Raw genomic sequence first — 27726 nt, 5'->3', positions numbered from 1 at the left:
AGGATGGCCATTTTTGGTCTTGCCACTGTTCCTAACAGGGCTGGAAACATATCACATCCAAGCTTTATGAACCTGTTCTTTCCTTGCCCATCTGTATTCCAGCAAGACATCACAGGGCAAAACGTTGCTTGACTTAAGTTACTCCAATGTTTGCATTGTTAATTTAATCATCAGATTTAATTTATGTAAGATTTTTGTATGTTGCCTTAATGTTGTCATATGACAGTAGAAAACCAGAATTTGTAAGTCATCCTGAAGTTCAGAATTGTAATGCCTAACACGTCATTGTGAAAGGAAAAGAAAGTGCCGCAGTAAACGAAAAAAAGATGGTGTAAATCACATTTATGTTTGCTATTCACTTCTGTGGTTGTTACATTTGGTCAGTATTCTGCTGTTAGTATACAATAGTTACGTTTGTGAGCAGCACAACTTTGGCTTCTTTGATGTTGTTGAAAGGTGGGAGAAGAACATGGGTGGATCAAAGTATTTTCCTGCAACTGGACACCCTTCAACACGTATTAGCACAGATCTCTGGGTCCTTGTGAGCTCTTTGCCATGATGCCATCCTTGCTCTTCACCTAACTTCAGGAAAATAGCATCTTGGGTATTTCCACTCACTTAAAAGTGAAAATTAGCATGTTTGGGAGGGCTGTGAAGTTTATAAAGCAAGAATTGGGAGATGCAACTAGGGATGTAGTTGTGGAGACACTTATGGCTCCCAATGCAGGATCTCAGCTGATGTGTCCTAACTGGATGAATTATGAAGAATTTGAAGGCAACGGAGTTATGGTTAACAGAATAGCATTAATTCATTTGTATTGAACATGTACACACAGCCAGGATTTGTTTATTGATTTTATATTTATTTCTCAGTTAGTATCGATGTGGAGGGTGAAGACAGAGAGGAACCTGCTAAAAAGAAATCAGATGGACCTGGTAAGTAAAGGGGTAAACAAGATACTCCTTTCAAATGGTACTAACTAGTAAGACAACACTAACTTGTAAGTGCAGGCTCACAGACTATTATGTGTTGCAGAATTTCTTGTTAGCAATTTTGAATCTAAAGACTTGTGTCACTAGATAAATTGAGTAGGTGCTGTTTCGTATTTAGAGATGCTTCACTTAGAATCATAGAATAGTAGAGTTGGAAGAGACCTCATGGGCCATCCAGTCCAACCCCCTGCCAAGAAGCAGGAAATCGCATTCAAAGCACCCCCGACAGATGGCCATCCAGCCTCTGCTTAAAAGCCTCCAAGGAAGGAGCCTCCACCACAGCCCGGGGGAGAGAGTTCCACTGTCGAACAGCCCTCACAGTGAGGAAGTTCTTCCTGATGTTCAGGTGGAATCTCCTTTCCTGTAGTTTGGAGCCATTGTTCCGTGTCCTAGTCTGCAGGGCAGCAGAAAACAAGCTTGCTCCCTCCTCCCTATGACTTCCCTTCACGTATTTGTACATGGCTATCATGTCTCCTCTCAGCCTTCTCTTCTGCAGGCTAAACATGCCAAGCTCTTTAAGCCGCTCCTCATAGGGCTTGTTCTCCAGACCCTGAATCATTTTAGTCGCCCTCCTCTGGACGCTTTCCAGCTTGTCAACATCTCCCTTCAACTGTGGAGCCCAGAATTGGACGCAGTATTCCAGGTGTGGTCTGACCAAGGCAGAATAGAGGGGGAGCATGACTTCCCTGGATCTAGATGCTATACCCCTATTTATGCAGGCCAGAATCCCGTTGGCTTTTTTAGCTGCCTCATCACATTGTTGGCTCATGTTTAACTTGTTGTCCACGAGGACTCCAAGGTCTTTTTCGCACACACTGCTGTCAAGCCAGGCGTCCCCCATTCTGTATCTTTGATTTCCATTTTTTCTGCCGAAGTGAAGTATCTTGCATTTGTCCCTGTTGAACTTCATTTTGTTAGTTTCGGCCCATCTCTCTAGTCTGTCAAGATCGTTTTGAATTCTGCTCCTGTCTTCTGGAGTGTTGGCTATCCCTCCCAGTTTTGTGTCGTCTGCAAACTTGATGATCGTGCCTTCTAACCCTTCGTCTAAGTCGTTAATAAAGATGTTGAACAGAACTGGGCCCACTTCTTAACCAAATGTGTATGTCAGCCAGCTACATTTTGAAAGTTTTAAAAAGGTAGAAAATATTTAATTCCAACTGCTTCAGGATCTTTAAAATAACAGCTAAGGTGTGCTGCAGTGTATGGGGAAATGATCATTTATATGATAAGAGAACCACAATATGTGGTTTTTGAAATGGTACCCCACAAATTACAAAAATTGGAGTGCAACATTTTAAAACAGCCATCACCTAGTTATAGGAAGTATTTCTGTATAAACAATGACTACAAATTGTAGTTATTTGTCGAGTGGGGGGGGACTGCTTTTACACTCTGACGAATAATTTGGGTCATCAAAACAATAACTGTCAATAATCAATACAATTCTACATAACCTACTCAGGATTTACTCCAGATGATTACATCAGATTTTGGGGAGGGGGGGGTAGACTTTTTAAAATCATTCAAAAGAATGTACTACTGTGACAGTTGATTTACTAGGCCACATTTATTCTTTTTCTCAGATAACATCATCAAAAGAATATATAATATCTTGAAGTTTACCTGGGTTCTTTTCCTGGCAACAATAGACAGCTTTACAGCTTGGCTCAATTCAATTTCAAGGGAGCACATTGATATTTCCACCGTGCTAAGAATCGAGAGGTGCATGCTTACTAGAGAAATCAAAAAGGTAACATGACAAGCTCGCATCATTTATTTGACAGAAGCAAACAGGTTTGTGATTTCTGACATGCCCTGTTGTTTCATAGGGGGCATATGTTATAATACCACACTGCATTTTCTTTTTTATTTTAATGTTTGGAACAAATGTATCTCATTTTTATTTTTATTTTTAATTGGTTTCAGGAAAACCTTAGAACTCAGGTGGGAAGTAGAACCCTTTTTGTATATGATATATACCCATTTTGTGTATTGTATAGTTGTATATTCCTGCATGGCAGAGGGAAATCCCAGTTTTGGAAACCTGATTGGTGTTAATACCGGAATCATTTTAGCACCAGATTAAAACTTGGCTTTTTATTAAAACATTCAGGCCCAACTGATTTTATCCAAGCTGCACATATTTTATGGTTTTATTAAGATTATTTTAACTGGTTTAAAAATGTCTCTTTTGAAATTCAGAAAATATTAACTATATTTTAATATTTTAAAGCTTCATGATTATTTATTGTTTTAAGTTGATTTTATTGTAAACTGCTCTGAGATCTTCATATAAAGGATTGTATATAAAGGCTTTAATAAATTAATTATAAATTCAGAGGTTCCTTGCAGTTCCTCCAGCTCTAAGGTTCTGTTATTCGTTTTGGCCTTATTTAGATTAGTTTAAAAAAATCTTCACATCAGATAATTTGAAAATATCACACAACGGAAATGCCCAACTTGATCGTTTCATTTCTGCCTCTTTTGTCTTAGGGCAACGTTCCAACTCGAGAAAGTATCCATATGTATTACCAGAATCACATGATGAAACTTTCCAGGGAATCGGGATTGGATGAAATTTATGAACCTGGACAAGCTGAAAGGACGACGAGTCTAGAATCTGCAGCATCTCGAGATAGCGAAACCAGGTATTTTGTCCATACAAATGCAATAATTCCATACTTATAGAGGAGCTACCTTCATGAATACACAAATACTGTGTAAGAACTTTTTCTAAGGTGATAAGTATTGTATTTAATACCTGAATTTAGACTTCCAGGTATAAAATACAATATTTTAACTAGAAGCAGGTAATGAAGATCTGTACTTCATTACTTTATTCTACTTCTGTTTGTATAATAGTGATAAATACTTTTATTTTGTCTGCGATTGTCTTTGTTCTAATTTTCCTTCTCTAAATGCGGCTCTAAGGATTTGTAGATAATCACTCCATTGAAAAAACATATGCTGAGATTCTTGGCATTGAAAAATTCAGACTAGTTTATCTGAAAAAGCAAGAATATTTCCCACTGTCTATGGGTTTGGATAGCATGGAAAGGGCTTATATTCCGTTCATTTTCTGGTTATGTTATGATCACAGTCTCTTGGGTGAAAAAACTGTTCATGCATATGTCAGTCTGTATATATAAGTTTTTTGCTTGCTGGCCAAGCACATGGTTGAGAGGAAATCATATCCACTCTGGACACTTGCATTGGGGAAGAAAGGTAGCTCACGTGATCTTGTAGTCCCTTCACAAGTGTGCTTTCAACTTATTGTTGACACCATTCCTTTTGTCATTGCACAGTGAGGGCTTTCCTTTCACCTGCACTTGAAAGTGGCTGGCTTTAATGCAATTTTTTTTCTATTCAAGGCTGGCTTAAAATAACGCTATCTAACACAACTTTTGTTCCTGGGTTACAAATGTTATTTCCTAATTGGTTCTACCATAAAAAACATAGAAAAGATTTATAAAACTACCACAACTTTCCACAGCACCTTTTGCTATAGTTTTTCAATGAATACCTGATAGAGTCTCAACCAATTCAACATACGTAGTTTGTGGCAGCCTCAAAAAGAAAGTTTCTGGAGTATAACAACTACTTTCAAAGTAAGTACTGCACAATTCAAAAGAAATAACACTTTCAAACCACTACTGCAAGGTTGTGCAGACATATTTTCAATGTCCACATATTTGAGAGTGTTTTTGTTGGATCTTTTTGAAGGCTTGCTTGTCTGGGTCTTTAGGATTCATTTAAAGTGTTGTCTTTGGGCCCATTAACATATCCCAACATCTTCTGGAGTCTTGAGATTTGTAGCTTAAGGAGGCTACAACATGGTTAGCTATCATTCCTAAGTATTGTTGAAGGCTTTCATGGCTGGAATCACTGGGTTGCTGTGAGTTTTCCGGGCTGTATGGCCATATTCCAAAGGTTATGATCTCACAAACTCTGAGGATGCCTGCCATAGATACAGGCGAAATGTCAGGAGAGAATGTTTATGAAACATGGCCATACAGCCTGGAAAACTCACAGCAACTCTGTCATTCCTATGTTATCTATATATAAATCAGAGAAATTGAAACCACTTCAATATTCCAGCATTACTTGTGCTGAATGCTGCTTTCTCCCCAACTTCCATCTGTATGAAGAAACATATTTTTATAAATATCTACGAGGCTCTGATATTCTTCTCTCTATGGTTCCCATAAACATCTTACTATCCTGAAAAAGTTGTGTAAAGCAAAAATCGTTAGTCTATTTTTAAAATGCCCAAACTGTATCAGTTTCAAAAGCACTCAATCTTTCTTCTATTACTATATAGACCTGTCTACAAGTTGATTTCATCATCATTTGAGGGCAGGTTTTGGGCTCAAAATTATGAACTTTGCTATGACTACAACTATCAACTGATGATAACATCTTTTGAAAGCAGTGTAATATAATAGGATATTGCCAATTTTGACATGGTTCAAAGTGATATGCTTATATTACTTAATGAATAAAGGGCTAGTCATATTTGCAAAGGATTTCTCTTGAAAGCAGATGAGATCAAAAATAGTAGGAAAGAAATCCCACCCGTTTACATTAAAAATCTGAAAAATCATTCTTAACAGCTTTGCAATGGTGTGGAGTTTGAAACAAAACTCAAAACATTTCCTAAGCTGACATATGTCCAGAAAACATAGATACATAGATACATTTCACTGATGACCTAAAGCAAATCAGAAGTAAGACTTTTTGAATTTTGTGAGTCTTACTACCCAAGAGCTATCAACACTCTGAAATGACATGATGATTTCCCCTTTAGCTACCTATTGTTTGTATGTGGTTATCAAAGTGTTGTTGTTGTTTACTACCATGAGCTTATTCTCTCAGAACCTTTTCTCTCTATATATTTGTGTTATGCATGGCCACCCTGCATGCTTGTTGTTGAAAATGTCAGTACAATGTTGTTCTTTAATCCTCTCTTTGTAACTGTTTGCACTGCTAGCTGCTGCACTGAAGCAACCACCCTCTTGTTGTCAAGGCAGTCAACCCTTGATGATTTAGATGGACCAGAACCTATTCCTAAAACAAGTGAGCGTGCGCGACCTAGGCTTCGTAAAATGTACAGTATGGATGTATCCTCCTCCTCTGCTGACAGTGGCAGTATAGTGTCAAGGTGCTTAACTCATGCATGCTTTGTTCATTTATTCACCTTCACTATTGTAAATCTGGGTAATGTAAAAGTTTGCAAGTACATAGTGTATGTGTTTTTTGTAGTAATATTGTGTGAGCAGTTGCTTGCATGCAGAGCAGATGCATCTGTCTCCTATTTAGGATCCTACCAATATTTCTGCTTTTTTGGGAGCACCTTGTCATTGTAGTTGCTGCTTTTTCATTGTTATACTTTTCATTTCAAATTTCTCAATTGGTTCATTTTTTGACTAAGAGTTTGTAATGTAATATTTTCTTCAGATCCTGGTTAAGACAGAATCCAAGTTAGACTTAGCCATGACTAACATTACTTCCTGTTGACAAAAAAAAGCCTTAAGTCTGCTAAGATCAAAGGAAATTGGGGAGTTCATTTTGAAGAAGTAGGGAGGGCAAAACACATAGTCCATGGCCGTCTTCCAGACTCAGGTGTGGTTGCTTAGGTTTGCAATATCTTGATATGATAATCCATACAACCATTATGTGTCTTGTGAAGTAAGAAATTGATGAGAACATTTTTCCTTTTTTTGTGACAGTGAGGCTACCCAAATTACTATGCTGTATTCCCGTCAGGGAACAGCAGAAACAATTGAAGAAGTTGAAGGAGAGGAGCCTGAGGAAGAGGGGGCAGATCCAGCATCAAGGCAGGAGCATGATATGGAAGACTATTGCTTGGATTCTGAAGGTGCTGCATATACTCCTGATACAGATATGCCATCTTATTCTGCTTTGGATGGCATTGCTGAACCCCCTCCTTCATATAGCAAAGTTGTGAGCTTGGAGCTTTTACCTTTGGATGATTCCCAAGATGACTCCTCTGATAAAAATCAAATGATGGTGAGCCCAGATGAAAATCAGTCCATCAAACTAGAGGATTCCATACTCCCTCCTTTGACACATGAACTGACTGCAAGTGACCTACTTGTTAACAAGTAAGAATTATCAAATTTTTACCACCAGAATGTCTATACCCATAGAGGAAATTATGTAACTTTCCTTACCTGATAGATGAAAAGTATGTTTAATATTCCAGTTGTTCCATTGCAATTAACTTGCAGATAACCTACTTTTTCTCAATGCTGTCCAATTTAATTAAATTTATTCTTATTTATTCTTATTTCTTCCTGCTGTGACTCACTGATCACGCATAGACCTTCCTGACTTCATAAATATAACGGCATCACATATCCTTAGCTCTGAGACTCTTGGTTCCTATATTCTGTAAAAAAAAAAAAAATAGCTCCTTGTCTATTCATAAAGATACAGATTTTGTGTGGGTCAAAATGGTCTAGTTTGCCATGGGATGCAATGTTTCTGTGTTTGCAATATTCAACACTTAGTAACAACTTTCAAGGATGTTCTCTTATTATTAGCAGAAATGTAATTTGTGCATTACAGAATTATTTCATGGAAGCCCCATGTGAGTATTGATCTCATTGGTGCTCCTGATATGACACAAAGTGTATAGCCACCTTGAGCCCTCTCCGGGATTGAGAAAGGCGAGGTAAAAATGAAGTAAATAAATAAAAATAAATATACATAATAGAAAATCACAGCTAATTGTAGGAATCTGAACAGCTATATGCATCAAAGTATTTTTAATCTAACAATTTTTAAGTAATTGTATGTAAGTGTTCCTATATACAAATATTGTAACATGTGGAAAGACTCACAGATTGAGTCTGACCTCTCCACATGTTTGGATAAGTTTTAGTAACAACCATAAGTGTATCTGCAAGATGAAGAGCATTTTCATTTTTCTTCCTTAAAGCAAAAGATCTCAATGAGGCTCCACATTTCCTTGTGAAATAAATGGGTATTCTACCCAAAGCATACCCCCTGATTTGGAATGGTTTGCCATAGGGCCATGGGACAAGGTTAAGGAAATCTCCCCATAGCTGTGGGTTTTGCACATCTATGGTTCCTTGCGAAATGTTCTATTAAGTAGAATAATCTAATTTGTTGCTACTAAAACTATTTAGATATCTACACATCAATCATGTAGTCTAATTTTGTTTCCACAGAATGTTTAAAGATGAAGAATTGGATGAGTCAGAAAAATTCTATGCTGATCAGCCACGATTTTTATTGCTTATTTATGCTCTATATAATACACTTGTAGCCCGTTCAGAAATGGTGTGTTACTTTGTAATTATTTTAAATCACATGATCTCTGCCTCCATGATTACCCTCGTACTTCCTATTCTTATCTTCCTTTGGGCTATGCTCTCCGTCCCAAGGCCTAGCAAACGTTTTTGGATGACAGCTATAGTCTACACTGAGGTATGTTGTCATTGAGTAGCCATTCAATGTAAAAAAAAATGCCCAATTTAGAGTCCTAGCATTACAGAAATGGATTTTGTCCACTTCTGGTAGAGCTGCAAGAAACTTGCATTTCTTCTTTTAAATTAATCACAGTTTATTGCTGCTATCCAACTGAATCAAATGTAAATAGTTTAAGTTGATGCTTTGATAGGTTGAAGCTTTGATTTCTGATCCTGTTTTGTTTTTTAAAAACAATTTATTTCTAACTCTGGTTTCTGGTTTTTATGTAATTGCAAATTATTATTACAGTAGAGTTTCACTTATCCAACATAAACGGGCCGGCAGAACGTTGGATAAGCAAAAATGTTGGATAATAAGGAGGGATTAAGAAAAAAACCTATTAAACATCAAATTACATTATGATTTTACAAATTAAGCACCAAAACATTATGTTTTACAACAAATTGACAGAAAAATCAGTTTAATACAGGATAATGTTGTATAGTATATAGTAGGAGCCCCGGTGGCGAAGTGCGTTAAAGCTGGAGACCGAAAGGTCCCAGGTTCAAACCCCAGGAGCGGCGGGAGTGGCAGCTGTTAGCTCCAGCTCCTGCCAACCTAGCAGTTCGAAAACATGCCAATGTGAGTAGATCAATAGGTACCGCTCCGGCGGGAAGGTAACGGTGCTCCATGCAGTCATGCCAGCCACATGACCTTGGAGGTGTCTACGGACAACGCCGACTCTTCGGCTTAGAAATGGAGATGAGCATCAACCCCCAGAGTCAGACATGACTGCACCTAATGTCAGGGGAAACCTTTACCTTTTACTAATGTTGTATAGTAATTACTGTATTTACGAATTTAGCACCAAAACATCACAATGTATTGAAAACATTGACTAAAAAACATTGGCTACTAACAAATTGACTACAAATAAAGATAGAATTGCATAAAATGAACTTGCAGTAACAACATTTTCGGAAATTAAATCCCTAAAAAGTTCAATCCTTGCTGCCTAGAGAAACAGCTGTGAATCTGGGCAGGAGGCAAACATTGGATAAGCAAATGTTGGATAAGTGAGACTCTACTGTAGTTAACACTAGACTCCATATAAGGACTTGTATATAAAAAGTGCAAGAGGAATGAGAGACAAAGTATACAAAACATATTGGTGTAGTAGATAGAAACATTACTTTATTGGTTATAGGTGACAGAGTCAGGCACTGGACAACTTGTCTGCCAATTGATGAAAGCACCATAACCTTCTAGTAGGAATCATTGGTAGGAAGTGGGATACACATGGGTATCTGAGAGTTTTTGAGCTAAAGATATCCCTGAAAGCCTTCACCATAGAAACATTTAGAGAAACCCCAGCATTGGGGGACACAGAATAAAGGACCTGGTTTCCCCACACCAGATTGATACAATTCCAGAAACAAGAATCAGGTCAGGAACTGGCAAGATTCTTATCAAAGCCACTGAAGTTGCAATCAAAACAAGAGTTTTCTGAGCTAGATTAATTTTTCTATGCTTCCTCTAATATTTTAAAGGTGATTTATCATTTTTATGGATGGTTTGATATTTTATGATGATGCAGTCCACAAAGTTTATGCTAAATAAAATTGGTTTGAGTCTTTACAGTGCTGCAAGATGATGACACTTTCTTTTATTAATATTTAGTTATTTTACCTTTATTTTGTTTTTTATTTTTTTTGTACAGGTAGCCATCGTTATAAAGTATTTTTTCCAGTTTGGATTCTTCCCCTGGAACGCAAATGTAGAAATTAAAAAAGATAAACCTGATCATCCACCTAATATTATTGGTATTGATAAGAAAGAGGGTTATGTGCACTATGACCTTGTTCAGCTACTTGCTTTGTTTTTCCATCGATCCATTTTGAAGGTATTTTGAAACCAAATGTGTATTCTGTTCTCTCAACATCAATTTTGTTTAAAATGATATAGTTGACATCATGCAGTATTTCCATCATAGCTAGATTACAGTTTTAAAGTTTTAACTTAAGTTTTAGAATAAGAATAGCAAACCAGTTCAATTCCCTTGCATGTGAGGAAGAAACTTAGATTCACCTCAAAACAACTTCATGATGAAACTTTCTTCCTCATAACTGAGAAATATGAGAGGTGCGGAGTTGGCATTTTTTCCTATTATAGATTATGGTTGACAAGAGGTTTATGTTTTTGGAAGACAACAGCATATCTGTGCCGTCGCGCCTGGGGCTGTAAACTCTTAGTGAAAGAGGCATGGACGTGACATCTTTCCCCAGGGGATTGCTTCTTGCCCTCCTTTAGGGAAACTGGAACTCCCAAGGACCAAAACACTGTAGTTAACTCAAAAACTGGGTTTATTGTTCACAAAGGGGGTAAAAGAAAATATACATTACAGTCTTTGATTGTTTAAGTCCATGAAGCTTGTCCAGATCCCTCTTTCTCTGGCTGTGAATGTCGGAGCAAACTCAGCCTCAGTCCAATGACCTATATTGTCAAGACCCAGGCAGCAGAGCACCAATAACCATACACAGAGGCCAGAATCTATCTAATATCTTTATTGAAGGAATATATAAAGTTAATAAAAACAAGTGTAGAAAATAGTCCAGAATTAGACCTTTCAGGAAAGGTCAGAATTAGTCCAAAAAAGCAATGTCCAATAAGAAATATTAAGGTCCAAAGTTGTAATCCAATAACCGAAACACTCACTTTGCCAAGCAAAGTGAGGGGAGATGACAAGGTCCTTTAGTCCATGAAACTTGAGCGAGGCTAGGAAATAACTTGATACTTGAAACAAGGCTTGAACGTGGAACAAGGTAACTAAGAACAAGAACAAGGTCCGTGGAATAACTTGATAAAATCCGTGGAACAAGGCAAGGATTGATCCTGGGAACAAGGCAAAGTCCGTAGATAAACAAAGGCTGGGAAGCAAGGCGAAGGCTGGATAGCAAGGCAAGGCTTGGGCAGGAGCGAGGCTTGAATCGGAGCGCGCTGTCCAGACACAACTCGCTCCGTAGGCTGACGAATTGACTCCGCGAAGTTACTACGCGGGTAAAACACCTAAATAGAGTCTAACTTTCCCGCCGAAGCAGTTCTCTGGGAATCAGAACCGAAAGCTAAACTCTGAGACCAGATGTGAGACTCCCCAAAGATTCTCACGAGAAACAGTCTTAATTGGCCACATTCTTAGCTGCAATCCTCGCACTCCTGCGCGAAGCTGATTCCAAACTTCTCTGTTGTTTACAAAACTCCCGGCGCAAGAACACGGGAGAAGTAGGCTCTGGGCTTGTTTGACATACTTCTGGGAGACAACTTTCTTGCAGGTGCAAGGTTCCCAGATCTGCCTGGGAAAGATCTGGCTGAGAAGAATCCAGTTCAGACTGGGAAGGTAAAAACCCCAAGTTTTCATCTTCATCAGGAATCACAATGTCCTGAGCAGGACTACAAGGCCCATGGGTCATCACACTATCCCCCTCCTCAAGGCCCCTCCCAAACTGGGGCCCTCTCCCCGAGGCGCGAGGTCGCGGTTTGGTGGGATAGGTCTGATGAAAGCGACGGGTTAGATCAGGAGCATGGACTGTGGAGGCGTCTTCCCAAGAGCGTTCCTCCGGGCCAAAACCCACCCAGTCAATGAGATATTGTAGGCGGCGGCGGTGAAAGCGAGAATCCAAAATGTCCTCAACCTCGAACTCCTCCTCCCCATTCATCAAAACAGGAGGGGGGGCTGGTTGGTCTGTATCAGGTCGCACACCATCCGCCGGAAGGAGCAGGGAACGGTGAAACACTGGGTGAATGCGCATTGAACGCGGAAGTTGGAGTTTGAAAGTCACGGGGTTTAATTGCGCCACCACTGGATAGGGGCCAATGAAACGGGCATCTAACTTCCGGCAAGGGCGGTGGGAGGGCAGGAAGCGAGTGGACAGAAAAACCCGATCTCCTACCTTGATTTCGGGGCCCGGCTGGCGATGTTTGTCAGCGTGGCGTTTATAGTCCTCCTTGGCTTGGTCCAGTTGCTGGAGCAAAAGTTGTTGCACCGCTGTGAGTTCCTGCAGCCAATCCTCTGCTGCGGGAACTTCTGAAGTTTCAATGACAGGGGGGAAGAAACGTGGATGGAAGCCGTAGTTTGCAAAGAACGGCGTTTCTTTTGTAGAAGCTTGAACTCCATTGTTGTAGGCAAACTCAGACAGTGGTAACAGAGAAGCCCAATTGTCCTGTTGGTAGTTTACATAACAGCGAAGATACTGCTCCAAAGTGGCATTGGTGCGCTCCGTTTGCCCATCTGTTTGGGGATGATGAGCTGAAGATAAGCGAGAGTCTATGCCCAATAGTTTTTGTAGTGCCTTCCAAAAACGAGAGGTGAATTGAGATCCACGGTCTGTGACTAAACTCTTGGGCAATCCATGTAGTCTGAAAACATGTTGAAGAAATAGATCCGCAGTTTCTTTGGCCGTGGGGAGGCCTTCACAGGGAATGAAATGGGCTAACTTGGTGAAAAGGTCCACCACCACCAAGATCGTGGTGAATCCACAGGAAGGTGGTAGGTCAGTGATGAAATCCGCGGAAATTATTTCCCATGGGCGAGATGGGGTAGGAAGGGGGTGTAAAAGCCCTGAGGGCTTCTCCCTTCGTATCTTGGAGCGCTGGCATACTGGGCAGGTGTTGACATATTTTTCCACATCCTTGCGGATCTTGGGCCACCAAAAATCCCTTAGGATCAAATGCATAGTTTTAAATAGTCCGAAGTGTCCTGCTGGTTTGCAGTCATGACACAGACGAAGCGCTTTTTCCCTGCCCGGTCCGGGTGGGATATAAACATGATTTCTATAGCAGAGCAGCCCATCTTTAAGCGAAAAGGGAAAGTGCAGACCTTGGCGAAGTTGGTCCTGCGCCCAGGCATCTGCTTGCTGACTAGCCCTGATTTCTTGAGCACAGATGAGTCCTGGAGTAGGGGAAGTTGAACCAATGGGAATGGATTTGGTGTTCCCCACCGTGAGCGTGGCAAAGTTCTCGGGTTGTAGCAGTTGGGATTCAAAGGTCTCCTTGCGTCCTGCAGCGTATTCCGGTTTACGTGACAGGGCGTCTGCTTGCTTGGTTTGGGCTGGGGTCACATAATGGATCTGGAAGTTGAAACGTTCAAAGAATAAAGCCCAACGTTGCTGCCTCTGATTTAGTTTGCGGGCAGTTCTTAGATGTTCTAGATTACGATGATCTGTGTGGACTTCAATGGGAAATTTGGCCCCTTCTAGCCAATGTCTCCAAGTTTCAAAGGCTGCCTTTATGGCCAGTAGTTCTTTTTCCCAAATGGTGTAATTCCTCTCTGGTGTGGTTAGTTGACGAGAATAAAAGGCACAGGGATGGAGGTGATCTCCCACCGGTTGTAAGAGTACAGCCCCAATTGCCACATCAGAGGCGTCCGCTTGCACCACAAAAGGGGTTCCAGGATTTGGGTGCTGTAGAATTGGCTGGGAGGTGAATAGTTTCTTTAGTTGCTGGAACCCTTTCTCTGCTTGATCAGTCCAGCGGAAAGGCTGCTTTCCACGGATGCAGCTAGTGATGGGGTCGGACCAGCGGGCAAAATCTGGAATGAACTTGCGGTAATAGTTCGCGAACCCCAAGAAACGCTGCACCTCTTTCTTGTTAGTTGGCGCCCGCCATTCCAATACTGCTGAAACCTTGGCTGGATCCATGGTAAGCCCTAGAGGCGAGATGCGGTAACCAAGGAAATCTACCTCTTGTAGATCAAAGGCGCATTTTTCCAGCTTGGCATAAAGTCCATGATCCCGCAATCGTTGTAACACCATTTTGACGTGGTTCTCATGTTCTGATTGTGATCTAGAAAACACCAAAAAATCGTCCAGGTAGATTATCAAGAACCTGTCTAGATAGTCCTGAAAAATGTCATTGACAAAATGCTGGAACGTTGCGGGGGCTCCGCATAAACCGAAATTCATAACTCGGGACTCGAATAATCCGAATTTGGTCTGGAAGGCGGTCTTCCACTCGTCCCCTTCCCTGATGCGAACTAAGTTGTAAGCCCCCCGAAGATCCAGCTTGGTGTAAACCTTGGCTCCTCGAAGCCGATCCAGTAGATCCGAGATTAAGGGCAGGGGATAGCTGTTCCGCTTGGTGATATTGTTCAATGCTCTGTAGTCCACCACCAAGCGTAGTTCCCCTGACTTCTTCTTCACAAACATCACTGGGGAGGCGGCTGGGGATTGAGAGGGTCTGATGAATCCCTTGCGAAGGTTTGTCTCTAAGAATTCCCTGAGAGCTTCTTGCTCTGGTTCAGTCAGGGAGTAGAGATGCCCTCGCGGGATCGGGGCCCCCTCCACCAAGTCAATGGCACAGTCATAAGGTCTATGTGGGGGTAATTTTTCGGCTTCTTTCTCATTGAATACATCCCAATACTCGGAGTACTTCTTTGGCAAGGTGATGATGGGCTCGGTGTCTGTGGCGTGGCATACCTTGGCTACGAGGCAATGGTTTTGGCAGTACGGTGAAGCAAACTGCAGTTCTCTGTTGGACCAGGAGATGTTAGGGTCGTGGAGAGTCAGCCATGGAATTCCCAAAATCACAGGGAAATGGGGAACCTCGGTAACAAAGAAGGAAATCTCTTCCATATGTTCCCTTATCCACATCCTGGTGGGTTCCGACCACTGACTTACGGGGCCCGTCTTGAGGGGGCGGCCGTCTATGGCTTGCACCACACGGGCATTCTTGAAATCATGATATTGTAATCCCAGAGAGTCGGCATACTCTCTATCGATGAAATTGTTGGTAGCTCCAGAGTCTATCATGGCGTGGATCATGACGGGTCCCCTTTTTGCTGACCATAATGTGACCACGAGAAGGAACAGGACCCCGGTTGGCGGCTCTTGGATGGATTTTTTGACCGGGTTGGCGAGCCTCTCTACACCCGGTCGTTGGCTTCCCCCGCCGGCTGTGTGCCAGTCGGCTCAGACGTCTTCGTCTCCGTGGAGGACGCCGCCGCAAGACGGGCGGCAGGCTTCCCTTTGGCTGGGCACTCTCTGGCGAAGTGGCCCCCGTTCCCGCAGTACCAGCAGAGGTTTAAGCGTTGACGACGGGCCTTCTCGGCGGCATCTAGTCTGGGACGCACATTGCCCAACTGCATCGGCACCTCCTCGCCTCCTCTGGGGTATGGGGTTGGCGGTGGGGGTCTCCAGACCGGACGTGGCTGAACGCTGGCGGGAGCGGGGGGTTTTGCCCCGGCTCTACCGCCCTGGCCTCGAACCCACTGTTTCCTGTTGGCAATCATGACTTCAGCCCGTAAACATTGATCAATGAGTGCCTCGAGGGTCTGGGGAGGATCCACCTTGGAGATTTCTTCCAGCATTTCAATGTTGAGACCCTCCCGGAATTGTCCCCTGAGGGCTACATCGTTCCAGCCGGTGTTGTGGGCCAGCACTCGGAACTCGGCTATATACTGAGACATAGGTCTGTCTCCTTGGAAAAGGCGACGGAGTTTGTGACCGGCTGCCTCCAAATTGTCCTCGATTCCCCAAGTCTCCTTGAGGTGGTCCAAGAAGCGTTGCGCTGATCTTAGGTGTGGAGAGGCTTGGTCGTACAGTGCCGTCGCCCAGCTGGCCGCTGGCCCGTCTAGAAGACTGTAAACCCATGCCACTTTGATGTCTTCTTGGGGAAACTCGGCAGCACGGGCCTCTAGATAAGCTTGACATTGGCGACGGAAGACATGAACCTTAGAAGCTTCTCCAGTAAACTTGGTTGGCAACGCCATGGCCGGAAGACGAATTCCGCGTTCCTTCAAACCCCTTATTTCTCCATCCTGTGCATTGAGCTTATCACGGATTCGGTCCACCTCATCCTTGTCGATGGTGTAGGTAATCGGCTGGCCGCTCGGCCCAGGTACGACTCCGGTAGACATTCTGGCCGAGGTTAATTGGTGCTTAGGGCGGCGGAGTCAAACTGTCAAGACCCAGGCAGCAGAGCACCAATAACCATACACAGAGGCCAGAATCTATCTAATATCTTTATTGAAGGAATATATAAAGTTAATAAAAACAAGTGTAGAAAATAGTCCAGAATTAGACCTTTCAGGAAAGGTCAGAATTAGTCCAAAAAAGCAATGTCCAATAAGAAATATTAAGGTCCAAAGTTGTAATCCAATAACCGAAACACTCACTTTGCCAAGCAAAGTGAGGGGAGATGACAAGGTCCTTTAGTCCATGAAACTTGAGCGAGGCTAGGAAATAACTTGATACTTGAAACAAGGCTTGAACGTGGAACAAGGTAACTAAGAACAAGAACAAGGTCCGTGGAATAACTTGATAAAATCCGTGGAACAAGGCAAGGATTGATCCTGGGAACAAGGCAAAGTCCGTAGATAAACAAAGGCTGGGAAGCAAGGCGAAGGCTGGATAGCAAGGCAAGGCTTGGGCAGGAGCGAGGCTTGAATCGGAGCGCGCTGTCCAGACACAACTCGCTCCGTAGGCTGACGAATTGACTCCGCGAAGTTACTACGCGGGTAAAACACCTAAATAGAGTCTAACTTTCCCGCCGAAGCAGTTCTCTGGGAATCAGAACCGAAAGCTAAACTCTGAGACCAGATGTGAGACTCCCCAAAGATTCTCACGAGAAACAGTCTTAATTGGCCACATTCTTAGCTGCAATCCTCGCACTCCTGCGCGAAGCTGATTCCAAACTTCTCTGTTGTTTACAAAACTCCCGGCGCAAGAACACGGGAGAAGTAGGCTCTGGGCTTGTTTGACATACTTCTGGGAGACAACTTTCTTGCAGGTGCAAGGTTCCCAGATCTGCCTGGGAAAGATCTGGCTGAGAAGAATCCAGTTCAGACTGGGAAGGTAAAAACCCCAAGTTTTCATCTTCATCAGGAATCACAATGTCCTGAGCAGGACTACAAGGCCCATGGGTCATCACACATATCTGAAGACAAGAGTCTTCCTCTGTTGCCAAAGGACTGATGTGAAGGCGCTTGAGACTCCTCAACGTTGTTCAGGTTGGCCCTGAACATGAAGTGTGAGTCCCAAGGGTAAGAACCTCAGAATTAGTGCTGAGAGGTAATTTTTGAAGGGCTTTCAGAGCCAAGCCTCTCTTTCACGTCCATCCAATAGAGTGGAATGAAAAGGAGGAAACACAGTCCTACTCCAGGAAGAGGTGGAGCCAAACAGTTTTGCTGAGTGAGCAATGTAACAGGTACAAACAACATTGATTGACAGATATAAATAACCAATCCAACTACATTTACAGGGTAAGGGCAAAATCAGGCATGATACAGCAATTCAAATCTTGAAACTTATAGTTTGACATATAGATGGCGCCACTCGCGCCGTCACAATATCGCAATAATAAATTTTCTCCATGAAAAAGAGAGTCTCAAGAATAGTCAATTGTAAGGTACCAATCATATAGCCTTGAATACAATAATGCTATAAATGTCTCCCTTTTTAGTGTCATGGATTATGGGATGATGAAGATGGAGGAGACAACATCAGTAGTAAAGATGACTCTGATGATGAGTTGGCTGAATCAGACCGAAGGGGTTCTTCTGACTCTCTGACATCCGTTAATTTGGCAACATCTGTTGAATCCATACATGTTCATTTTCCAGAGCAACAGGCTGCAGTCCGCAGGAAAAGTTCAAGCAGTGGGTCACAGCTTTCACACAGATCCAGCCACTCCTCCCATCGTTCAAAAAGAGGTACATATTATAAAAGTGAATGGGAGTTTGGCTTCTCCATACTTGAATTATGTTTCTGTGAAACAGCAGAAGCCATTTCAGTTTCTTTAACTCTCCCTTCACCATCCTACCAAAACTAATGTGTTTCAGCTAGAGAGAGGACAAAGAAAAAAAAAAGATGGGCTAGGAAGGCATAGGTAAAAACTGTAAAAGGACCTTTTTAGAAGCTTTGTTAAGGGAGGTATATTTCTAATAAAGTACAGTGTAGGAGTAACAACATTAATTAAGTCATCTGTGGAGTTCAGAAATGGACAAAGAGTAGTTTGAAAAATTTAACTTGTAATAATTGAATGTACTATTTCTTCTCTTCAAGCTGCGGTTTTTCATTACATTTTAGGTATGAAAATCAAGCTGCAGTGAATATAGGGTGCCACAGGACATTTTCAGAGATGTAGAAGCCTAAAGGACAGTTACGTTTAACTTTCCCTTCCCCACCTATTATACTGTCCCACACAAGTCCTTCCACAAGCATTTTGGTGTTTTTGTTGCAGACATCCATGAGTTGAAGAGAGCCCTACCAGGGGTCTGAGTTCTGTGCACATGTATGCACATGCACACATACACATATACAGTGGAGTTAAAGCATTTCTTCCCACTTTTCTTTGATCATAAAAATTCTGAATCCTGCATTTGAAAACATGACATAAATTCTCCATAGCCTCCAACTATCTTGATTTGTCAAAGGTGCTTTCAATTAATACTTTATCATCCCACTTTTTCAGCTTTTAAAAAAACATCCCAGTTCCTTTCTCATCCTCCCATTATCTTCTTTGTTCACAAGTTCAATTGCTGCAGACTGAGTTCAAATTGTAAAACTATTTGTACTCAATTAACTCAGCAAGGGAGAGAGATGCAGTCTTGTAAAAGCAAACTGCTTCAGTCTTTCCTAGTTTGTTGGTCTTTCTCATGGATAACTTTTACAAGATTGAGGTTGCTTGGTCACATGTATCCTGATTTTCATCTCTGAAATGTTGGAAGGTACAATTTGCTTCTATACATGTGGCGATAACATTGCAACACTGGTGACATTTACCCCCTTTTACTGTACCCACTGTACAACTGTTGCATGTTTTATTGTGCATTTGTACAATTATACCATTTGGCCTATACATATTTTTGACAGCTGGTTAATAAATATTAAATAATAAAATGGGTGTAATTCAGAAAAAGGGAACAAATCATGGAATTGAGGGCTCACAGTGGACTGACATAACAGATGTGCGTGCCATTCATAAACTAAATTCAAATTATAATTGAAAGCAGAAAACATCTGCAGAAACCAATGTGCAATACTCAAGACATACAGTAGTGCTGTTGCTTGACAACAGTGGCCAAAAATAATACTTAAATGGGAAAAAAACATTCCCATGACATTCACCTAGGTTTTAAAAACCAGTAGTTTAGAAACTAATAGGGACCAGAATTAGGGAACATTCCAGATTTTTCACTTATTCTTCTGTGGTTATATGGATTTTTTTTATTTTCTGAAGTAAGATTATATATCATTTTAAAACTAATTAAAGGAAATTTCATTGTTGTTTGGCAATAGATAATGAGTCAGTCATGTTGAAATGAACTGCAGAAAGCTGTAAAGATATAAGTTCTTGTTCGGACATAACAAGAACAATGTGTGAAAAAGCAGCAGGAACCTCTGTGGTTATACCCCTTTCCTTTACTCCTCCCTGAAGGGGTAACTTTTCCTTTCTGATCTTAGATAAACTTACATTCCCGGTGACATCTGAAATTCGGGAGACTGATCTAGATGGTGTGTGACAACACAATATGAATCCACTTTTTTTTTATTTGGGCAATTCTCACGGATAGTACCATAAAGAAACCAGTGTTTCCCAAACTCAGACATCTCAGAGAACTGTAATTTGTATAATATAGAGAAGTCAACTCTTTTTGGGCTCTTCATCACAGGAGAAAGGGAGCTAAGAGATTTCTCCTTTCGCTTGAACTATGTCATTACTCTATAATTTGTTTAGCCCTTCCCATAACCTAAGTTAAATTTGAAGTTTAAGATTAACATGATACTTTGTATACATTCCTTCCCCCCCCCCCCCCCCCAATTATGTTCTCAGGAAGTACCAGCACAAGGAACAGCAGTCAAAAAGGAAGTAGTGTGTTGAGCATAAAGCAAAAATCCAGGAAAGAACTCCTTATGGAAAAGCTACGAGAACAAATGATCTTAGCAAAGGCATTTACAATTAAAAAGTAAGCCATAAAGATTTTATCTGTTTAGATGAAAGGAGCATTTGCCGCTGACTAAATCTCAAAGCTTCCTGCTTTTTGTTTTGAAGACACAACTTATTTCTAATGGAATTTGTCACTAAAAAAATAACTCTTAATTCTACGTGCTTGAAAGCTTTGTAGTATCTGTGCCAAACATATCTAGGTTTTACAGTCTTTGAACTATAATAGACACTCTCTGTATTTTATTATAGATTAAGCAAACTTTTATTGAGTGAATTAAGTATATTAAAGGAGATAAATTATAAAATATATATCAACTGGATCTACAAATAAATAAGGTCACTCATAATTTTCTGTTTTCTGTTATTTCAGGACACTTCAAGTATATGTGCCCATCAAACAGTTTTTCTACAATCTGATCCACCCAGATTATAGTGCAGTGACTGATGTTTATGTCTTGATGTTCCTTGCTGATACTGTGGACTTCATTATCATTGTGTTTGGATTTGGCGCTTTTGGGGTACGTTGGAAGGAATTTATTGTGTTTGAATGAATATGTCATAAAAAGACATTAACTGAGACACATAATTAACATGTTTTGCTCTGAATTACACCCATTTTATTATTTAATATTTATTAACCAGCTGTCAAAAATATGTATAGGCCAAATGGTATAATTGTACAAATGCACAATAAAAAATGCAACAGTTGTACAGTGGGTACAGTAAAAGGGGGTAAATGTCACCAGTGTTGCAATGTTATCGCCACATGTATAGAAGCAAATTGTACCTTCCAACATTTGCTTTCTTTGTTCTACTTTTCTTTCCAGAAACACTCCGCAGCAGCAGATATTACTTCTTCCTTATCAGAAGACCAAGTGCCACAAGCCTTCTTAGTTATGGTGCTCATTCAGTTTGGAACCATGGTAGTAGATCGGGCGCTCTATCTGAGAAAGACGGTCATGGGGAAAGTCATATTTCAAGTCATCCTTGTTTTTGGTATACACTTCTGGATGTTCTTTATCTTGCCTATAGTGACAGAAAGGTAATGTAACATTGCAAATACTTGTAACATAGCTCATCCATTGACTAAAAACAATCATGAATTCATGCTGAAACAGGAAATATGCTGTTTGTATTATTTGTTCCATTATATACATTACTTTATTACAGTCAACAGACCATTCAAATATTTATTGTTGTATGTGGTTTTTTGACATTTGGAGACACTAAGGCACAGGGCTTTCTTAGCAAAATTTGATTAGAGTCGGTTTTTCAAAGTTTCCAAAGTCCAGCATCATGATACCAAGATATAAGTTAGCTGTGGTTACATTCAACAAGAAATTAGAAGCATTTGAAAAGATTTGTAACAGCTTCCATTTCTTGAAGCTAAGAAGGTTTCGCACTGGTTCATACTTGGATGAGAGACTGCTAACAGATACCAGGTTTTGTGGACTATATATTTCAGAAGAAGGAGCTGGCAAAACTGCCTTTTGAGTATTGATTACCTAAGCAAACCATACAAAATTCATGAGGTTGCCATAAGTCAACAGGCAACATGAAAGCACACAAACCATGCCCATTTGCCTCATGTTTCAGGCAGTCATTCTGTGAAAATGAGCTTAAAAAGAGACAAGTAAACTTGCTCCACTTGGTGTGAGTTACATCCATAAACGGACTAAATCATTCTACCAGATAGAATGCAAGGATCATTTGGCTAGGATCCATCCTCCCTCCCTCCTTTGCCTTGATGCTTCTTGTGACTTTGCTTTTTCTTTCCCAGCTTTCGCCATCTTTGACAGATGTCTTCCCTGTTTTTCTCACAACTTCAGTTATTTACCTGCTAAATCGTTCTTTCTTCCTTTCTCAGTGAGACATATGCAAAATTCATGTTTTATGAAAACCTGTTTGTAAAGTCAGAATATGAAAACCACACAGTCCCTAGCTAATTTATACAGATGCAGAATTTACAGGCAGCACTCACTATCCATGAGTGGACCCAAATAAACGTATTATCAAGTTATCGTTCTGTCTTTTTCACTGATTTCCCCCGTTAATGTGGAAAATTCTTTTAAGGAGTAAAGGCTAGAATAGCTGCATAGTGCCTTCTAATGATTAGAATACTAATGATTCAGATGCAAGTCAGAATCACGTTTCAGAAGAATGGAGAAAGAATATTCCCTTAAGGGACAAAAGTCTCTGTTTGAAAAAGCGACTTAAAGTTCAAGAATATTCTTGCTGATGTACAAGCCTCATGTCCACTGGACCAGTAGTTGTTGTTTTATTTATTGGTGTCCAACAAAATATGTCCTTTCTTGCCATTTTCTAGATCCCCAAACATGACTCTATGGTATTTGGAGGATGGAATTCCTTCATTTCCATAGGGTCCATTATTATCTGTAGTTTCCTGAAGTTTAGGATAATATCCCCCACGAATATTTTGGAGGGTCGTGCTGTACTTCCTTCCCCAACAATTGAATACTACTTCTTACATAGTGCCTTTCTAATTGCCTGTGCTTTTTGGTTTATTGTTTTTATCAGTAGTTTGAAAAATTGAGAACCAAAGTATTACTGTGTTGTCAAAGGCTTTCATGGCCAGAATCACTGGGTTGTTGTGAGTTTTCTGGGGTGTATGGCCATGTTCCAAAAGCATTCTCAGATGAGGTCTCACAACCTCTGAGGATGCCTTTCATAGATATGGACAAAACATCAGGAAAGAATTCTTCTGGAACATGGCTATTCAGGCCGGAAAACTCACAGCAACTCAAAGTATCATTTTCTGTATCAGCGAATCATTTGAAACTCATCCAGATAACTCGCAGCAACCCAAAGCATTATTTCCTGTATCACCAACTCATTTGAAAGTCATCCAGATAGCTACACAATCATTTGTCCTTGAATTTGGAGAAACTTCTTAAGCAGTTTGCAGTGCAGCGTGAGAAGTTGTTGTTAAGGAGCGAGAGTAAGAAGCCCCAGCCTGAATTCCACAGGCTTTTGAGTCGAGAAAGTGTTGTGAATGTTCATGTATTTATTTGATCCTCTTCTGTTTTGCATTTCAGGAAATTTAGCAAAAACACAGTTGCCCAGCTCTGGTATTTTGTGAAATGTGTTTATTTTGGATTATCAGCATATCAAATACGTTGTGGCTACCCAACCCGTGTACTTGGCAATTTCCTCACCAAAAGTTATAATTATGTAAATCTCTTCTTATTTCAAGGGTGAGTACATTCCCAGTCTCTTTTTCTCTCTCATACACAAACACATATACTCTGTGTGTGTGTGTGTGCATTTTTGTTTCTTTTTCCTCTGGGCTCATTAAGTTTGGTGATATAAACTGATCTGCATATCATCAATTAATGTTGTTTCTTGTTGATTCTCCATAAAAGTGCTTTCTTGACTTTGAAAAAACCCACAGGAAAGGCCACACATTTTGATTCATTTGTAGGTGCCATGTTTGTGATGTGGGCTATGACATTAGATGTGGTCATGTCAAACCCCTTCAGGTCTGTCAAATATGCACCTTAGCATAAAGTTGTAGGTTTTTATACTCAGAAAGATTAACCACCATATGCACCCACTATTAACCTAGCACATGCTTCGACTGATGTCCTCCCGTTGCCCAATCTTGCATTCTCATAATTTGAAAATGATTAATGGAGTGTTGGGAGCTGGAAGACCTCAGTGGCCATCCAGTCCATGCAGGAATACAAAATCAAAGCACTCCTGACAGATAGTCACCCAGTCTGTTTAAAACCCTCCAAAGATGGAGACTCCACCACCTTCCGAGGCAACATATTCCACAATGGAACCCATCTTTAGGTGGAATCTGTTTTCCTGTAGTTTGAATCCATTGCTCTCAATCAGCAGAAAACAAATTTCTTTCATCTTCAATATAACATCCTTCCAAATATTTAATTATGGCTATCATGTAACCTCATAAGGCTAAAAATACCTGGCTCCCTCATAGGGCAAGATTTCCAGACTTTTGAAACTGGTGGTCACCCTGCTCTGGACATATTTCAGTTTGACAACATCCTTCCCGAATTGGGGTGACCAAAACTAGACAGAATGTCCTGATGAGGTCTGACCAAAGTAGAATAGAAACTGTTACTTCTGTCAACCTGGACACTATATTCCTTATAATTGCACTGCCTTTTCTAGCTGTTGCATCACACTGTTGACTCATGTTTAACTTGTAGTTTACTAAGACCCTCAACTCCCTTTCACAGGCAATGTTGTCAAGCAAGGTGTCAACCATCCTTACGTGAATTAAGGAAATTTCAATAAACTTGTTGTCAAAGGCTTTCATGGCCAGGATCACAGGTTTGTTGTATGTTTTCCGGGCTGTATGGCCATGTTCCAGAAGTATTCTCTCCTGACGTTTCGCCCACATCTATGGCAGGCACCCTCAGAGGTTGTGAGGATGCCTGCCATAGATGTGGGTGAAACGTCAGGAGAGAATACTTCTGGAACATGGCCATACAGCCCGGAAAACATACAACAACCATTGCAATAAACCTTCAAATATATCCTTGAAACCTTCTAGCAGATCCTACAAGCTAAAATAATGCTATCACTCTGTTTAGATTCCGATTGGTACCTTTTTTGACTGAATTGAGGGCGGTAATGGATTGGGTTTGGACAGATACTACTTTGAGTCTTTCCAGCTGGATCTGTGTTGAAGACATTTATGCTCATATTTTCATCCTGAAATGTTGGCGAGAGTCTGAAAAGGTAAGCTTCCCCCCTCCTTTGATGCCTTTATAGCAAATGAATGTGACAGAATCTTTAAGAAATTCAAAATATATATGCAGAAATTAAAGAAACATGGAAATATTTGAGTTTCCAGCTTGATGGTGTTTTGTGCACTATTTTATTTAGCTAGTTTTCTCTAAGTTGATTGTGTCTGCAAAATTAAAAGCTCAATTATGTACAAAAACTTATGAAAAACAAAAAGTAAAATGAAGGGTCTTCGTGAAATGTTTAATCAAAGACTTCTTAAGGGAAGAACTGAAATAACTTCATATTGCCACTAAGAATTTAGGACCTTAAGTTAAAAATATATCTAAACATCAACAGAACCTTAATGTTCAGATTTAATGATCCAAAAAATCCTTATTTACTTACCTGAAACAGGAAGTCTTAATGAAAAGCAGGACTGTTCAACATAAATCAATGTGAACTCTAGGAAGCTGTTTCTAAATGGACCAAAGCGACATTCCAACTAGGGCTGCACATCAGATCAAAAACATCTGAAATGCTGCCACTGACTTCAGTGGGATTTCATTTATATAACCCTAATATATTTATTATTTTTGGACCACAGTCATAAGTCTCCATGAATTGATAGCAGTGAAGGCAAAAGTTTTAATATCTTTTTTGTCCAATTTCTTTCCTTTTTTTCTTTTCTTCTCTTTTTGGAGTCACAGCAATTTCCCTTTACAGTAAATAAACCCAATATTGAAAGTGTATAAATTGCTTCTTACATACAATATATTTTCAAATGGATCTTGATGTTTATACTAAGAAACAAAATGTTCAATAACTTGGAGGTTTCAAGAGATATGCGTGAGTTGCCACACTTACCTGGGACCCGTTTGCAGCTTGGGAGGAGAAGCAGGGCAAAGCATATACTTCTTGATATGCATTTAGTCTGTTTCTATTACTGCTATGGTATTTTAAATGTAAATACTTTAACTGTTTAGTTCATTTTACCTGTATGCCATCCTAACATCTCAAGACAAAGTGTAGGAACAAAGTATTTTAATACAATTTAAATACATACATAGATCGGGACCTCCATTTTTCTCTGTTGTTGCATAGCCTCACAGAAGGCGGCACAATCATGCCATTTTCAAAATACTTCTGGCACCTGGGCAAGCAGAGGCCAAGGAAATGGCCAGATCAGTGTATATGATCTGGGGGCTGGGCTGTGGCGCAGGCTGGTAAACAGCTGCTGCAATAAATCACTCTGACCATGAGGTCATGAGTTTGAGGCCAGCCCGTGGCGGGGTGAGGACCCGTCAATTAAAAATAAAATATAGCCCCTGCTCGTTGCTGACCTAGCAACCCGAAAGATAGTTGCATCTATCAAATAGGAAATAAGGTACCACTTATAAAAAGTGGGGAGGCAAGTTTAACTAATTTACAACATTGGAATGAGGAAGTGAGGAAGTGCCATCAGAGTGGATGATGAAGCAGCTGCTCCCCCCTGTGGCCAGAATCGAACATCCCCTCAGGAGAAGGTTAAATTGCCTCTGCGTCTGTCTGTCTGTTGTCTCTGTCTCGGTTCTATGTGTTTATGGGCATTGAATGTTTGCCCTATATGTAAACTCTCCCCAGTCCCTCTGAGGAGATGGTGGCGGGGTACCAAAATAAAATTATTATTATTATTATTATTATTATTATTATTATTATTATTATTACATAATGTGATCCACCCTGAGTCCCCTTCGGGGTGAGAAGGGCAGAATATAAATACCGTAAATAAATAAATATGGCCGCTCCAGGAAGCTGGTGGTGATGAAACAAAAGGGGGGGGGGCAACTTAAACCGACATTGGTAAATTTGGAGGCATTCCAATTGAACCCAGGCGAGAGCAGGGTTGTCCAATCTTTTGGCTTTCCTGGGCCACATTGGAAGTAGAATTGTCCTAAGCTGCACAATGGCTCAGATACCACATGCATTCAAATAGCAGTAACATGTGATGTGCAGCACTGCCATTCCTAGTATAGAATACTCACTTGAATTCTTTTTCACAATTCATTTTACACAATATTACAACAGAATCCTTTTTCTCTTTATTTTATTATTTAATTTTAAAAGTTATTCTTTTCTTCTGTCTGAACTGTTTGAAATTATTATGTGAATTACAGGTAATATTCTGATATTTGTGACATATTCCGATTATTCCATTCTGTTGTTGCCTCCAAAATTAGTGTTCGAAAACCACATAGTTGAGTTACCCCACAAAATTACCCCACAAAAATCTCACAATGTTTTAAGTTTATGATTTTGTCATAGCTCTCCTGGGCCATATGCAACCCACAGGCAGCAGGTTGGGCAAGCTTGGGTTAGAGTGCTTCTGAGGTCCTACTCAGTATCAGGTGACAAATACAATTTTTTCTGCCACCATTGCATTTGTGGAGCAGTTTCAAGTGGCCAGGAGCCTTTTACAAACAGGTCCAGGAAGAGAAAATCCATATCACTATGTATAATCTTTGTAGCAATTTGCAGATAAAATTGCTCAGATCTTCCACACTGAGGTGAATGTTATAATCAGTGTAGATCTAGTAGATGTACAGTAGAGTCTCGCTTATCCAATGTTCTGTATTATCC

At 40.5% G+C, this 27726-nt stretch overlaps 1 protein-coding gene across 7 annotated transcripts in view; it reads left to right on the top strand.

Moving 5' to 3' along the window:
* Positions 1-27726, top strand: part of piezo2 (piezo type mechanosensitive ion channel component 2) — a 310405-nt gene that overhangs the window by 268728 nt on the left and 13951 nt on the right. For 5 of the 7 annotated variants that reach the window (XM_062980525.1, XM_062980529.1, XM_062980526.1 and 2 more), the window contains 13 exons: positions 874-936; positions 2577-2743; positions 3487-3641; positions 5984-6154; positions 6723-7118; positions 8211-8469; positions 10172-10354; positions 17905-18154; positions 20278-20410; positions 20762-20909; positions 21219-21433; positions 23448-23606; positions 24975-25122. In XM_062980525.1, the coding sequence (XP_062836595.1) occupies positions 874-936; positions 2577-2743; positions 3487-3641; positions 5984-6154; positions 6723-7118; positions 8211-8469; positions 10172-10354; positions 17905-18154; positions 20278-20410; positions 20762-20909; positions 21219-21433; positions 23448-23606; positions 24975-25122 (2447 nt within the window). The remainder of the gene's footprint in view (positions 1-873; positions 937-2576; positions 2744-3486; positions 3642-5983; positions 6155-6722; positions 7119-8210; positions 8470-10171; positions 10355-17904; positions 18155-20277; positions 20411-20761; positions 20910-21218; positions 21434-23447; positions 23607-24974; positions 25123-27726) is intronic. The other 2 variants (XM_062980530.1, XM_062980528.1) reach the window with 1 other exon arrangement.

Source organism: Anolis carolinensis, chromosome 4 (assembly GCF_035594765.1).
Source record: "Anolis carolinensis isolate JA03-04 chromosome 4, rAnoCar3.1.pri, whole genome shotgun sequence".
In the NCBI taxonomy this organism is placed as follows: Eukaryota; Metazoa; Chordata; class Lepidosauria; order Squamata; family Dactyloidae; genus Anolis; species Anolis carolinensis.
This window is presented reverse-complemented; position numbering and strand designations above follow the sequence as displayed.